The sequence below is a fragment of the Plecotus auritus genome (assembly GCF_963455305.1).
Source record: "Plecotus auritus genome assembly, chromosome: 6".
Classification (NCBI taxonomy): Eukaryota; Metazoa; Chordata; class Mammalia; order Chiroptera; family Vespertilionidae; genus Plecotus; species Plecotus auritus.
The window spans coordinates 55,161,286-55,177,660 of NC_137773.1; the positions used below are offsets into that span (position 1 = coordinate 55,161,286).

The 16,375-nt window shown below is 36.2% G+C and overlaps 1 protein-coding gene across 1 annotated transcript in view; it reads left to right on the forward strand.

The window, feature by feature from the left end:
- The window catches only part of ABCE1 (ATP binding cassette subfamily E member 1), a 36,264-nt gene that overhangs the window by 11,504 nt on the left and 8,385 nt on the right, over nt 1-16,375 (forward strand). The window contains exons 4-13 of the mRNA XM_080672384.1: nt 1,624-1,721; nt 2,684-2,801; nt 3,471-3,608; nt 3,767-3,836; nt 4,079-4,175; nt 5,069-5,158; nt 8,329-8,450; nt 12,177-12,398; nt 14,103-14,162; nt 14,262-14,320. Of these exons, the coding sequence (XP_080528510.1) occupies nt 1,624-1,721; nt 2,684-2,801; nt 3,471-3,608; nt 3,767-3,836; nt 4,079-4,175; nt 5,069-5,158; nt 8,329-8,450; nt 12,177-12,398; nt 14,103-14,162; nt 14,262-14,320 (1,074 nt within the window). The remainder of the gene's footprint in view (nt 1-1,623; nt 1,722-2,683; nt 2,802-3,470; nt 3,609-3,766; nt 3,837-4,078; nt 4,176-5,068; nt 5,159-8,328; nt 8,451-12,176; nt 12,399-14,102; nt 14,163-14,261; nt 14,321-16,375) is intronic.

Here is a 16,375-nt window from a genome sequence, read left to right on the forward strand (position 1 = left end):
AGCTTATGTGTACTTTGCATTGGCTTCCAGAAAGAAAATACCTGAAAGCATTTTCTCATATTTTGAAAATATAAGCAGGAAATATTTCTTCCAGCAAATATTTACTAATCTCTTATATACCAATATTCTCTGTTGTTGGAAATCTGATTTTGAGTAATATATTTTTAATTCTAGAAAGAAAGAACTTTATTTTCTTTTTTCACTGCTGTAGGAAAATGAGGTTCCAAAATTTGGGGTATGCACTTCAGTGGCTGAAAAGATACTAATGTGATGAGTCTGTTTTGGGAGTGAGGATAGTATATACCTGAAAATTAAGATGCTTATAATGCACTTCATATATGAACAGTGTGGATATTTTTTCCCTTGTAGATTTAGAAAAGTTTAAATTACTTTTAGCCTATAAATATTTTATGTACATTGATGGAATAAAAAGCATTCTATAAATGAAGGTAACTTGATTGGCAGAAAAATACCTCATGTAAAGAATTAATAGTTTTGTTTAGAGGGTAGTAATTACTTATTTAGAAAGCAGAAGTTTTATTTGTTTAATTATCTGTGTTCTTATAACATAAAATGAAAACTCACTGAAATTTTTCTATACAGAGACTTTGAATTGGTCCCTGAGCTCACTGAACAGTTCTGCTAAACAAATCTCAAATGTGAGATTATACTCTGGGATGTACCTTTTTTAAGTTATCTGTACTTCTGATAAGTTTCTCTAGCCACATTACCACTCTTTTTATATATTGATTTCAGAGAGGAAAGGAGCGGGAGAGAGAGATAGAAACATCAATGATGAGAATCATTGGTCGGCTGCCTCTTACACACCCCACACTGGGGATTGGGAATGTGCCCTGATGGGAAATCAGACCCTGACCTCCTGGTTTATAGGTCGACGTTCAACCACTGAGCCACGCAGGCCGGAGCACATTACCACTCTTAAATGAACCTCCAGTTCTTGCCATTCTTGTTTCATAGAAATTTATCTGATTACTAGTCAACTATTATTTGAATAAGTTTTTCTATGAATAAGTCTTTTTTTTAATGTGAATTTACTCAGTTGGTATAAGAAACATCTTTTTCATATGGGATAGTTCAAAATCACAGCAGAAAGACATTAATCCTTGTTCTATCCAAATGTAATGCCAGCTGTTGTTGAGACATAAATAGACCCAAAAGGTACAATCCATGACCTTAAAGGACTTAAGGTAGAAACCGATGCATAAAAAGACAGGAAGAAGGAAGTAGAGGGAAGGAATCTGTCATTAGCTGAATATGCAGTTGTATAGTACTCAATAACCAGGTTTTATCTTGCCTTTTAGCCTTCTTTTATATAATGATGTAAATAAATGCACACAGAACTTCCAAGTTCTGTAAAGTTTTTCAATAAGTATTAAATGTCTTAAGATTATGGCAGTCACTAAGGGTAATGCAAAATTAGTTGATACAATTTTTGCCTTCTAGAAACCTTTAAGTAAATAAAAGGAAATGAAAAATATTTTATATCTTTGTGCAACTCCATGTTCAGAAGATTGCTTATAAAAACTTCTTAATCGCTCCATTTTAGTCAAGTGTTTACTTCTAAAAATTAACACAAAATTAATTCTTTACTTTAAATAACAGAAATGCCCCTTTGGCGCTTTATCAATTGTCAATTTACCAAGCAACTTGGAAAAAGAAACAACACATCGATATTGTGCCAATGCCTTCAAACTTCACAGGTATATTTTCAAGTCAACATTCCTCTTCGGTAAAAAGTAAAATGCATTTGGAATTTTCAGAGATATGCAAGTCTGGGAAAAAACTATTACCCATGCACTAAAGAGAAATACAATATTGTAACATCATGCGGAATCATATTATATATGTCAGTTGTTTATTCTGGCTAGCATTATAGTTACCTGGTCTTTTTAAAGCTAATGCCCAGGTTTCAGCCCAGTTGAATAACATCTTATCTCTGGATGAAAAGTCTGGACCTCAGTAAGTTGTAAAAGCTCCAAGATGATTCTAATATATAACTGGGGTTGAGAATCACTATTGTTAATAAACCTGTATTCCCAAAATGACTTTTAAGAAAACTTGTCCTTGATTTTATTTATCTATTAATTTCATGATCAACAGAGAATATTACTCTGAACTTGGACATATATTACTAAATTACAGGAGTCCTTTGAGGATTTTCATCTGCTAAACACTGATATTTTTAATCTGAAAGTCTAGATTTAACTAATAAAAAGGTATTTCTCAACCTGCCAGCTTTAAGGGGCCTCCTGCAGCAGGGAGAATGAAGTGGAATATTTCTGGTTGATGTGGCACTTCTCTCCTTGTAAGTAAGTGGCAGGAAAACAACAACAAAAACAACAGTGTGAGGTTGCACCTGCTATGATATTTTTTACCAAAGCATTTTTTTATACATTAAAACTGAGCCTTATATGCAAAGAATAATTGTTACTTTAGTACAGACTTTGAATAAATAAAACTTGGAGTAATATTGCCATAGATGCATATCTAACAATTAACAGTTTAAGTTAATCTTGGCTGGGGTTTTTTCTAATAGCCAATAATATCTGGCATATATCTCTTAGCTTAATGGATGTGTGTGGAGTGCAAGTGTATTAAAGTATGTCATTCTGATATTATGTAGCTCTTTCTGAGTTTTATTATTTTTGTATACTTTTGACAGGTTACCTATCCCTCGTCCAGGTGAAGTTTTGGGATTAGTTGGAACTAATGGTATTGGAAAGTCAACTGCTTTAAAAATTTTAGCAGGAAAGCAAAAGCCAAACCTTGGAAAGTACGATGTATGTATTACCACCTTATAAAAAATGGATAGCTTGGGTTGGTTTTGTGAGACTGAAAGAGAGTGCATATGTCATTTTTTGTTTTGTTTTGTTTTGCTTTTGTTAATCCTTACCCAAGGATATTTTTCCATTGATTTTTAGAGAGAGTAGAAGGAAGGGGGGGAGACAGAGAAAGAGACACATCGATTTGAGAGAGATACATTTAATTGGTTGCCTCCCACATGCACCCGACCAGGACCGGGGATTGAGCCTGCAACTGAGGTACATGCCCTTGACCAAAATCATATCTGGGACCCTTCCGTCCTCAGACTAACCAATGCTCTATCCACTGAGGCAAACTGTCCAGGGCTGTGTCTTTTTTTTTTTTTTTTTTTTTTTTTTAAGTTATTTTCAAAATTATTTGTGGAATTAATGCTAAGAAACTATACATAGATGAAACTCCTTCATTTTTTAATTAAAATCTGTTGGTGCTACTTACCTGATTATTCTGAGTTTTATTAAACTGTTCTGAGTTGGTATACCTTGATTTGAAATTAAATCCTCAATATTAAGATTAAGTTAGAAGCCAAAAGTATTCTATTTGGACACATGTTCTATTTTGTATAATAGTCATCCTCATTGCAATTATATTATTAAATTAAATTCAGGTAATTATATGTGTATTTCTAGGATCCACCAGATTGGCAAGAAATTTTGACTTACTTCCGTGGATCTGAATTGCAAAATTACTTTACCAAGATTCTAGAAGATGACCTCAAAGCTATTATCAAGCCTCAGTATGTAGACCAGATTCCCAAGGCTGCAAAGGTCAGTTGCTTTTTAGGAGGAATTTATACTTCATAGATATTGATGGAGGTATAAAAAAATATATCAAATTAAAGCAAAGATTGAAGGGATTTTAACATTGAATTTAATTTTAATATTGGGGGAAAACAGTAATGACTGTTTTTGGTATATTATGACAGGGGACAGTAGGGTCTATTTTGGACCGAAAGGATGAAACAAAGACACAAGCAATTGTATGTCAACAGCTTGGTAAGTGTTTATTTTGTGTATGTGTTTGAATAGGCCCTAAACTTAAATTATAAAACAAATGTCTTTATATGGATTATTGAAATACATGGGAAAATCTCTGGTAGTTGTCATCTTTACTTTTTATTTCTCACAATTTTCAACTGAAATAGTCAAACTCAGAATGACCTGCAATATAAATTTTACTTAGCAGAGGTGAAATAAAACTTATAATGTTAAACACAATGCCTCTATGTTCTTTGTAGATTTAACCCATCTAAAAGAACGAAATGTGGAAGATCTTTCAGGAGGAGAGTTGCAGAGATTTGCTTGTGCTGTCGTTTGCATACAGAAAGCTGACATGTAGGTTACCTTACACCTTTTATAGATCTCAATCCTTACTTTAGAGCTTTTCTTTGCTCTAATAAACAGTGGTTTTGAGAGAAACAATACAAGTAGTATCTAAGATTCTCATTTTGAGGTAAGAAGCTGAAGCAATTGTGCATCCACTGCCCATTCTCCTCCCTGTTCTTCCTGCAGGGGGAGAAACTCATTTATTTAGATAAGTACTTTACAATTGATGGGGTCCAGAGTTTTTTACTATGGAGTAAGTTGTTTATTATTTAAACTCTCTTTGTACATAAGAATATTTTTTAAGGCTTAATTAAGCTCTCCAACAAAGCCAGCAAGGTTTTTATAAATACCTCAAGTAGAATATAAGGTATTTTAGATAACTCTGAATTAGGGTGGCATGCTATGTGAGAGTAAAAAGGGCCAGTTTCCTTCCTACGTTCCAGTGCCTCTCTTCTCCCCAATACTTCCTGCTCCCATATCCACATTTTTGCTCTGGCATCCAAAGCAGGCTAGCTCTCTAAAGTAGTCTATAATTCTGTGCACTGCCCTCCACTCCAGAAACTATTTGCTTAATGCACCTGACTTCAGCTGTTTAAGAGAAAAGCTCTCTTATTACTTTGGACTAAATCAGAATATTTTTCATAAGCAGGTAACAATTTGTAAGGTAGCCTAATCTGGGAGTGTATCCCCATGTTCAATATGCAGTTCGGCTTTTCGTAATTTCTTTTCTTCTGAAGAAGAAAATACGGAAGTTTTTACCATTACAGGGGTAGACTCCTCATTAGAATAGGGATTTTTGTTGTTGCCAAACATAAACTATATTATAGTGCTTTAAAATAACATGCAAGATAGAATTATGTCATACTTCTCTTTCAAATTACGTTTGCTTTTCTTTTTCATAGTTTCATGTTTGATGAACCTTCTAGTTACCTAGATGTCAAGCAGCGTTTAAAGGCTGCTATTACTATCCGATCCCTAATAAATCCAGATAGGTAAGTATAGATTTGCCATATACCTGTGTTATTTTGTTTGGAGAGTTTTACAGATTTCTAAAGACTAAACACTGGGGCCATCAATGTCATATACATGTGCATGTTTTCCATGTTGATTATTTGGAGCTACCATTTGAATTTACCTTCCTCTAAGTAGAACATAGGTTCTTAATGCAAGATTCATTTACTACTATGCCTGTTTCCAGGGAACTATGAATACTCTGAAATGATCTGAAAATTCTGGTACAAATAAATGGGTTTCTGTGAAGCAGATCCTTAGCTCTTACCAGATCCTCAAATGAATATGTCACTCAGACACACACAAAATTTAGAACGTAAGGATCAACAGAATAATTCTAGTTCTTCAGGGTCTTACTGAGCACAAGAGAATTCTTAACCTCTACTAAGTAATCATAACACCCTGTATATATGGGGTGCTTTTGTAGTTTGCAGAGTTTCTGAATCCATTATCTCATTTGAGCCTCATAGTAATCTTCTAAGTTAGAATATAATCTTTCAAATATCAGTTATAAAGAAACAAACTTAGTTGGGTCGAATAGCAGCTATAATTTTTACCTTGTACATAGGCCTGGCTCTTTGGGGAATGCAGGAGTATAAAATGTAGTCCCAGTATTCAAGGACTTCACAGCCTGGTAAAGAAAATACATAAGCAGTCAAATCAAGTTCTAAACCCTAGCCCTTTTTTATAAAATATATTTATATCCCTTTATTATACTGAAATGAAAGTCATAGACAATCTACCTTCACACATGATTTTTTTAAAAATATCAAGTAATGGCCTAACCATAATGAAAAGATTAGTGATTTATAACCAACTGACATGTATCTCAATTTGTAAATATTCAGCCAAATCACTACAGTCAGAAATTATCAGACTACGGAACCTTCATTGTAAAAGGATAACATGTCAAAGCAAATTATATTAACAAAGTGAAGAAAATGGTTGAGTTAGACATTTGCACATATGTGTCAGGTCTTTGGTATAGGGTTAAAGTAATCTTTCTAGTGATAAATTGACAAAAAGTTAAAAGAAGTATATCTGTAACCTGAAATTATACATGTCAAAGCACACGTTCAGTCTTTAATGCTTTACAAAGATTTGGGAGATTATTATCTTTGAGTAAACAATGAGAAAAAGAGGATGGATTGGAGAAAGGAAAAATAATACAAGGGATTCTCTAGAATTTGACCTCCAAGAACATCTTCAGTAAGATTGAAAACCAACAGGTAAACCAAAATTAATTGTCAGGTATAAATTTTCACAGCATATATTTCTCATTATGGTGCAGATTTCTGTTTTTTCCCCAAATCCTCAGAAAATAGAGTGGCCCTCCTAAATTATTTTTTACAGTTTTTAAATGTTTTTTATTGATTTAGAGAAATAGAAACATCAATGAGAGAGAAGCGTTTATCGGCTGCTTTCTGCATGGGCCCTATTGGGGATTGAGACCACAACCCATGCATGTGCCCTGACCAGGAATCGAACCAGCAACCTCTTGGTGCATGGGTTGATGCTCAACCACTGAGCGACACCAGCTGGCTTTTTTTTTTACATTTTTAACTTGTGCATAAGCTCCATTTGAAAGTAAGGAAAGCAGGAGGTTTTACCTGATTTTTGTTTTTCTTTTTAAAATAAATTAAAAGCCACTAGATAATACTATGTTGCCTTATATTGGGCCTTAAAGATTTTAATGGTAAAAAATAGAGAATTATTCCAGGTAATGGAATATTGCCAACAGAAACATAAGGCAGGATGAGTACTGGCTCACTAATACTTCCTTTTCATATTAAATTTTCCCCCACTTTTTTTCATTCCTACTTTTACTACCTGGATTACTGTGATAGCTTCCTTTAAGAAAGTCTGGTTCTTCTTGCCCGGTTAATCTTCCTGAAGTGATGTTTTTTCATACCATTCTTTTATTCTAAAACTAGGCTGTAGCTTCTAGCCGTATTTTGCTATTTTTATTTTAATTGAAATAAATTAATTTCTTTAATCAAACTAGTTACATTCTAAGTGCTGGGCATTCCATGTAGTTAATTGCTACCATATATACCAACATAGAGATAGAACATTTCCATAATCAGGGAAAGTTCTACTGGATAATGCTGTTTTAGAACCTACCATTTTCCCCATTGCCAATTAACGTAAGTCCAAATTCCTCATCATTCAACAACTTTATTAAATATCTGTTTGATGCATAACACAAGAGTAAAGATCATAGAGATGCAGATTGCAGCCTGTCTTCGGGTGTTTGGGGACAAGTTGTAGGGTACTCAGAAAGTGCAAGTATTATATCAGAGTGACGAAGGTTCAAGAATGAGGGAACGGACATTCATTTTACTATAAGGGTGTTCCTACAGAAGTTAGGATTTGAGATGGTAGGAGGGACTTCCAACAAGTGAGGATTTAGGCAGGAGACGTTTTAGAAGATAGAATACCTCTGAAACACACACAAATGGAAAAGTGGATTGTTTAGTAAATAATGAAAGATCCATTTTTCAGTGTGTCCTATATATAAATGAAGTAAAAATAGTAGCTTCAGTTTTAGGAGGTCTTAAAAGAAAAGTCTAATTATGTCATTTGTTTCTTTGGAAACTGAGAGCCATGTCTGGGGACCTGAAGAAAGTGAGATTTGTTCTTTCCCAGCTACATTGGAAATTCTCAGATTAAGGATTCTGTCTGTCATTCTCCATGCATCCCCTACCACAGCCAGCATGGGTCAAGTAGAAAGGTTGAATGTGTAAGGGGAATAGCATAATAATCAAACAGTTAGGCTACATCTGATTTAAATCTATTGTTTCCTGCTTTGTAAAGTTTATTTTAAAATGTTTATTAGTAAAATATATTTCTTATATCCATAAACTATTTAATATTAACTCTTTTTTTCTTTTAGTTTAGGATACCAATTTGAAATATGAACATTGATAAGTCATATTTTAATAAATATTTTATGGCTTTTGTTTAATATAGTCTTTATACTTAATTTTTTAAAAATATATCTCTTTTCCTGAAATTTGCACTGTGTTTTTAAAAAGTTACATAGCAGTTATAATTAAATATAATTTTGTTTGGGGTTTTTTTTTGGATCTAAATATAATTTTAATGTTATATATATATTGTTACATCTTAAATCTATATTAATTTTCAGATATATCATTGTGGTGGAGCATGATCTAAGTGTATTAGATTATCTCTCTGACTTCATCTGCTGTTTATATGGCGTACCAAGTGCATACGGTGTTGTCACTATGCCTTTTAGTGTAAGAGAAGGTAACTTGCAAAACTGTTTTCACAATGCTGTATTCTCTCTATTCTAATGCTTAAGAAAATGTACTATTGTTGATATTAAGTCACTCTAATATGATTTATCTAAAACTCTAGTCTCGTGGAATTTAATCACATAACAATATATAATATATGTGGTTATATTCATCAGTTATAATACAGAACATATCTTTTTGGAGAATTTTCTGTTGGGGTGGATAGAAAGAAATTTGGCAGAATAGTTTTACTATTTATTTGCTATATTAAAAGTTTCTTGTATATTTTAGCTTCTATTAGAAACTTTTTTTTATTTATCATCTTCAACTTCATCTGTGACAGGCCAATACCAATAGTGAAACTCTTAAAATTCATTTAGTGCTTATCTTGTTTCAAATGTATATTGTCTATCCTAAGTTTGTAGAACTAGGGCTGCCTAAAAGTCTAATAAGATAGTTTAGTAAGTATATATTACAGTTTAGTAACTGACTATATATAAGCCTAGTAAAATAGCTTGGTGAGTATATTTTTATGTATTCCTTCTACTTTCAGGAAAGAGGGACTCTGGCCTCTCTTTTCCATGCTCTTCCCTACCTAAGCAAGTTAGACAAAAGTAAAAACTAGCCTACACTAAGTGGCTCCTGAAACAATATCTGTGCACTCTCCATCTGGTATGCCTTTTCCTTTTCATTTCTCTTCTATTTCCTTTCGCTGCTTTCTTACTTTTATTTTCCTTTATATTTCCTCTCTTGGCTCTGCCTCCAGTTGACAACCTAGAACACCGAAAAGGACTACTTAGTCCATATTTTGAAAAAATAGCATAGTCTATAAGTGATAGTTTTTGAGATACCTAAGACACTTTTGGAAAAAGAAATTTCTATTGCATTATACATTTTGCATAAAAAGGCAGCGGTGGCTTTTTTTTATTTTATAAAAATATATAATGCCGAAACCGGTTTGGCTCAGTGGATAGAGCGTCGGCATGCGGACTGAAGGGTCCCGGGTTCGATTCCGGTCAAGGGCATGTACCTTGGTTGCGGGCACATCCCCAGTAGGGGGTGTGCAGGAGGCAGCTGATCGATGTTTCTCTCTCATCGATGTTTCTGGCTCTCTGTCCCTCTCCCTTCCTCTCTGTAAAATATCAATAAAAAAAAATATATATATATATATATATATATATATATAAATATTTTTTAAAATATATTTTTATTGATTTCAGAGAGAAAGGGAGAGAGATAGAAATATCAATGATAAGAGAGAATCACTGATGAGCTGCCTCCTGCACACCCCCCACTGGTGACCGAGCCTGCCACCTGCACATATGCCCTGACCAGAAATCGAACCGTGACCTCTTGGTTCATAGGTCAATGCTCAACCACTGAGCCATGCCGGCTAGGCTTAGTTTAAGATGTGGGGAAGGATTTGTTATCACTTCTTAAACTTTGAGATAAATAGATAACGTATTTTAAGGAAAAAATTGTGAGATTACTCAGTTTTCTTTCTAATCATCTTAAACAAATGATATCAGAAGTTATTCTTCATTTTATTTGCCTCAGTTGGCCAATATTTATTGAGTACCTACTCTATACCATATAGTAGTAATAGTTCTACAGTAATGTTGAAAATTATGTGGATAATCACTTGTCAATTCTGTTTATGAATGAATGCCTTGTGTAAAGGCTTGTCACTGAAAAAATAGTCCCTGGTGAGGTTTTTAATGTGCCTTATCTGTTAAAACAATTCAAATAGCAAACCACTTAATCTTTCTGCTTTCCTTTAATAAAACTGAAATTAATTCAATATATATATAACTCTTTAAACTGTAAAAGCGACAAGAGAAACATTGCAATAGGAATATAAAAGTTGATTTATTAATGTTTTGCTCAAAGTCCCTTATTTCTCTGCATCTTCCTTTCCTTACCTTGTAAATTATGCACTTGGACTAAATGTTCACTAAGGTTCCTTTCCTTCAAGTTTATGTTTTTTTTTAATTTTTGGTTTTAATTTTTTTAACCTCACATAAAGATTTTTTTTAAATGCTACTTTTGGCAAAATCAATGTATCTCTTCATTTGTTCTGTCAGCAAGTATTTATTGAACACACCTATGTTTTAGGTTGAGCTTACAGGCCCCCTGATATGGCTCTCAGTTGCAGATGAAACAAATAATATTCTTTTTTTTTTTTTTTTAAATACATTTTATTGATTTTTTACAGAGAGGAAGGGAAGAGGGATAGAGAGTTAGAGACATCGATCAGCTGCCTCCTGCACACCTCCTACTGGGGATGTGCCTGCAACCAAGGTACATGCCCTTGACCGGAATCAAACCTGGGACCTTTCAGTCCGCAGGCCGACGCTCTAGCCACTGAGCCAAACCGGTTAGGGCACAAATAATATTCTTAGACTCTCTTTCGAGACCTTCCAAAACTTCAGCCAAGCTTTCTCTTACTTCTCCTTATATATAGAAAACATTAAAAAAGAGTGTTTTAGTTTATTTGTTTCCCAAATAATCCACTTTTTCATTTCTGTGTCTGCCATTATGGATCTTAACAACTTTAGTATGAAGGGATTCTCATGTATAATATGTTAGTTTATTTCCAGTTTTATATCCTTTTAAATATGTTTTGTTTTTTATTGATTTCAGAGAGAGGAAAAGAGAGAGGGATACCATCAATGATGAGAGAGAATCATTGATCGGCTGCCTCCCGCATGCCCCCTATTGGGGATTGAGCCCGAAACCTGAGCACGTGCCCTGACCAACCAGGGATGGAACTGTGACCTCCTCGTTCATGGGTTGACCCTCAACCACTGAACGACACTGGCCAGGCTTTAAAATCTTTTAGATAATGGTGTTTAACTTTCTATAATGAAGCCAAAAAGTATCAAATGAAGTTCATTATCAAATGTCTTAGAAACCTGCAAAAATAATTAGGGGATAAATGCAGTAAATTATAACTTCAATGTGTAATTATAGCTCATGTGAAAATGAATACTCATAATTTAAATTGTTTATTTAAAAAATTATTCCCCAGCCTGGCTGGCGTGGTTCAGTGGTTAAGCGTCAACCTATGAACCAGGAGGTTGTGGTTCGATTCCCACTTGGGGCACATGCCCAGGGTGCTGGCTTGGTCCCCCATAGGGGCCGTGCAGGAGGCAGCCGATCAGTGATTAATCATTTATGTTTCTATCTCACCCTCTTCCTTCCTATAAAAATATTAAATGAAAAAAAAGAAGAAAGGAACTTGTTGCTTTTTTTAAAAAAAGTTATTCCCCAAACTATTTTATATCATTTTATGTCAATCTATGAAAATATTCCACTTTTACTAGTCATTCTTAGAGAAAAATTAGAATTTGTGAGTTAAAAATGAGCAGCAGAAATGGCATTGTATGCTTTTGCATTAAACCTGCTGGGGCAAGTATCTTACAAAATCACATCGTAATGAAAGGATGTGCTTTGTATGTGTGTGTGTGGTGTGTATATATATATATATATATATATATATATATATATATATATGCCACATATATGTGCACGAATTATTTAAACCTTCATTAGATACATAAAACACTGTGTTGTCACTGCATGTTATCATAAATTCACAGAAATTTAAAGTCTGTGCTTACAGTGATCCCAAGAGAGCCTGAGGTTTGAGCTCTTGTGTAATAATTTCTTGCTGTAGAGAAAGTTTAGTTTTTAATTGATCTTTACTAATCTATTGTCAATGATTTTTCAATAGGCATAAACATTTTTTTGGATGGCTATGTTCCAACAGAAAATTTGAGATTCAGAGATGCATCACTTGTTTTTAAAGTGGCTGAGACAGCAAATGAAGAAGAAGTTAAAAAAATGTGTATGTATAAATATCCCGGAATGAGAAAAAAGATGGGAGAGTTTGAGCTAGCAATTGTAGCTGGAGAGTTTACAGATTCTGAAATCATGGTGATGTTGGGGGAAAATGGTAAGTTTTTCTAATTTTATGATATGTGAACATCTGTTCTGTTTACCTAGTAACTTAGTTTTAACTACTCCATGAAAAATTCAGTTATAGGCCTGGGAGTTGGATTGAATCCATACATTTCTCACTGTAGGTCACATTTTGTAACATTATATGATTTAATCTCACTGTCATTCAATCAAGTTCATATTATTTTGTCTGACAACCTTCAGTAAAAATAAGATTTTTTTGAAATCTAGTTTATTTATAAATTGATAGGGCATTTATTCATATAGGATACTGACTAGGAAGGAAACAATATTTGCAATTCACAAGCAATCCTGTTTTAAATGTCCTTGCACTCTTTCTTTTGGAGATTTTCTTATTTCAAATCCAAACTAGTCTACCTTTGTAAATAGTTCTATTACCAGCACTTTTTAATAATATGTTGCCATCATAAATATAATTATGAGATGAATTTGAGTACCAAATATCTGATATTGCTTTCATGATTTAAAAAAAAAAAAACAAAAACATTTGAATGGTATACTTATCTACACTAATAAAAGAGAAACATGCAAATTAACCATCACTCCGTTACGCCCACCAGCCAATCAGAGCGAGTATGCAAATTAACACAACGAAAGATGGTGGTTAATTTGCATATGCAGACAGAGTGAATACTGAAGACAGCATAGAAGGAAGAGGGAGGGAAAGCGAGGGGCGGCTGCAGGAGGGAAAGCGGGGGGTGGGGGGCGGTGGTGGGAGGAAAAGTGCGGGGCGGTGGCAGGGGGAAAGCGCGGGGGGTGGGGAGGCGGCGGCGAGAGGGAAAGCATGGGGCAGCAGCGACGGAGGGACATCGCGGGGTGGGGGGCAGAGGTGGCAGGAGGGAAAGCGCCCCGCAGCAGTGGCGGTGGGAGGGAAAGCACAGGGGGGCAGCAGTTGCGGGAGGGAAAGCGCAGGGGGTGGGGGGTGGCAGCTGCGGGAGGGAAAGCGCGGGGTGGGGGCAGAGGTGGTGGGAGGGAAGGGAAAGCACAGGGGGCGGGAGGGGTGGCGGTGGCGAAAGGAAGGCCCGCTGGAAGCCCTGTTCTTGCAGGAATCTTCCTGCAACAGGCCTCTAGTCTATAATAATAAAAGCATAATATGCTAATTAGACCAGACGTCATTCCTTCTGGACAAAGCTGCAGTGGGCAATGGCAGCAGCAAAGGGCCAGGGCCAAGGCCCTTGCACGAATTTTGGGCATCAGGCCTCTAGTAGCTTATAAAACTGTGGAAGAAGAATTTTATGAGGGTTGTTCAATGTATCAGCCTTTAGTTAATGAAGGAATTTTGAACTGGGTTGCAATTAACTTAAATATTTTGTGTAAATTGTCTTCATAATGATGCTATAAATCATAACAATACTATTTTATCTTAATAAATTGTATGCATGGACATTTTAGTTAAATATCATCTTTTAAAAAGTAGCCAAAGTCTAATACTTTGTAGGCCTATCATTTATTAAAATGGTCATTATTAGTTTTAACTAGTTTATATTCCTCCTAATTAGTTTAGAGTGATACTTGAGAGGTGAATCATGAAAGTTTAAGTATTTCTCTGCATGACCTTCAGAATTCAGTAGTGTCAGTATATATCTTTAATTTCTCAATTAAAACCCAGTAATATATAGTGATTTACACTAAATGTGGAGCATCTTTCAAATCAGTTTGTTGTATGTTGTGTTGCCAGGTACTGGTAAGACGACATTTATCAGAATGCTTGCTGGAAGACTGAAACCTGATGAAGGAGGTACTATTGTAATCTTGATTCCTTTTACTCAGTTCTACATAGTAAACTTTAAAGATCTGGGCAGTTTTCAGTGTTTTATTTATTTGCATTATTTTGCAGGAGAAGTACCAGTTCTAAATGTCAGTTATAAGCCACAGAAAATCAGTCCCAAGTCAACTGTGAGTTATTCTGTTATATGGTTATTAAAGAAAAGTTTTATATATATATAACGTTAATCTTTTCTATAACAAAATTAAAATTAATTTCTGTACAGTTTTATCAAAAAGTGTCTAGAGTCCAGCCAGCATACCTCAGTGGTTGAGCGTCGATCTGTGAACGAGGTCATAGTTCGATTCCCGATCAGGGCACATGCCCTGATTGCAGGCTCAATCCCCAGTAGGGGGCATGCAGGAGGTGGCCAATCAATTGTTCTCTCATTATTGATGTTTCTGTCTCTCTCTCTCTCCCTCTCCCTTCCTCTCTGAAATCAATAAAAACATATATTTTTTTAAAGTGTCTAGAGAAGGTATTATGACTATAGTCGTTGATTCATTTCCACTGAGAAAATGCTTTTAAAAATCTGATAGCTATGTTTTCCCAAAATGAACCTTTAAAAACCTAAAGTGTTTTGTGCTGCAAATAACACGATCAAGAAAGTGAAAAGGCCTATCACAGTATGGAATAAACTATTTGCAAATCATTTATCTCAAATATATAAAGAACTCTTAAAACTCAGTTTAAAAATAGGCAACAGATTTGAATAGACATTTTTCCAAAGAAGATATATAAATGCTCAACAAGCACATTAAAAGATGCTCAGCATCTTTACTCATTAGGGAAATGCAAATCTAAACCACAATCTAATAACCACTTCACACCCATTGGGATGACTTAAATTTTAAAAAAAAGGTATTGGTGAGATATGAACCTCATACATTGCTGGTGGGAAGTATAATGGTGCAGCCGCTTTTGAAAAACAAATTAGCAGTTCCTCAAACAATCCTATCTAATAAAAGAGTGGTATGCAAACTGACCATACCTCTGCTACGCCCACAAGCCATGCCTACCAGCCAATCAGGAGCAAGTATGCAAATTATTTTTTTAATTAGTTATAAGACCTTTTTTCTTTTTAAATACATTTTATTGATTTTTTTTACAGAGAGGAAGGGAGAGGGATAGAGAGTTAGAAACATCAGTGAGAAACATCAATTAGCTGCCTCCTGCACAACCCCTACTGGGGATGTGCCCACAACCAAGGTACATGCCCTTGACTGGGATCGAACTTGGGACCTTTCAGTCCGCAGGCCGACTCTCTATCCACTGAGCCAAACAGGTTAGGGCAACAAGTATGCAAATTAACCCAACCAAGATGGCTACGGCCACAGAGCAAGCAGGAGGCTTGGGTTTCCCTGGCAATGGAGGAAGCCAAGCTTTCCGCCAGCCCTGGCCTGCCTTGGCCTCCAATTAAGGCTACAAAGTTTCAGTTATAGAAGATAAATAAATCCCAGATACCAGAGCTTCCGCTTGGGTCGCTGGGGGGCGTGGCCAGCCTGCAAACCACCACAGGCCCCTCTCCCAGGCCGCCCCATGCCCCAAGGGAACCCCTACCCTGATCCAGGACACCCTTCAGGGCAAACCAGCTGGGCCCCACCCATGCACCAGGCCTCTATTTTATCTAATCTTATCGAATAAAAGAATAATATGCAAATTGACCATTACTCCAACACAAGATTGCTGCCGCCATGTGGACACAAGATGGCCGGCAGGGGAGGGCAGTTGGGAGGGACCAGGTCTGAAAGGGAGAGCAGTTGTGGGCGATCAGGCCAGCAGGGGAGGGCAGTTGGGAGAGACCAGGCCTGCAAGGGAGGGCAGTTGGGGGCAATCAAGCCAGCAGAGGAGGGAAGTTGGGGGGACCCAGGCCTGCAGGGGAAAGCAGTTGGGGGTGACCGGGCCTGTAGGGGAGAGCAGTTGTGGGGGACCAGGCCTGCAGGGGAGGGCAGTTAGGGGCAAACAGGCTGGCAGGGGAGTGGTTAGGGGGTGATCAGGCTGGCAGGCAGAAGGTGTTAAGGGCAATCAGGAAGGCAGGCAGGTGAGCAGTTGGGAGCCAGCCGTCCTGGATTGTGAGAGGGATGTCCGACTGCCCGTTTAGGCCCGATCCAATAGGAATCGGGCCCAAGTAGGATCGGGCCTAAACGGGCAGTCGGACATCCCTCTAGGGGTCCCAGATTGGAGAG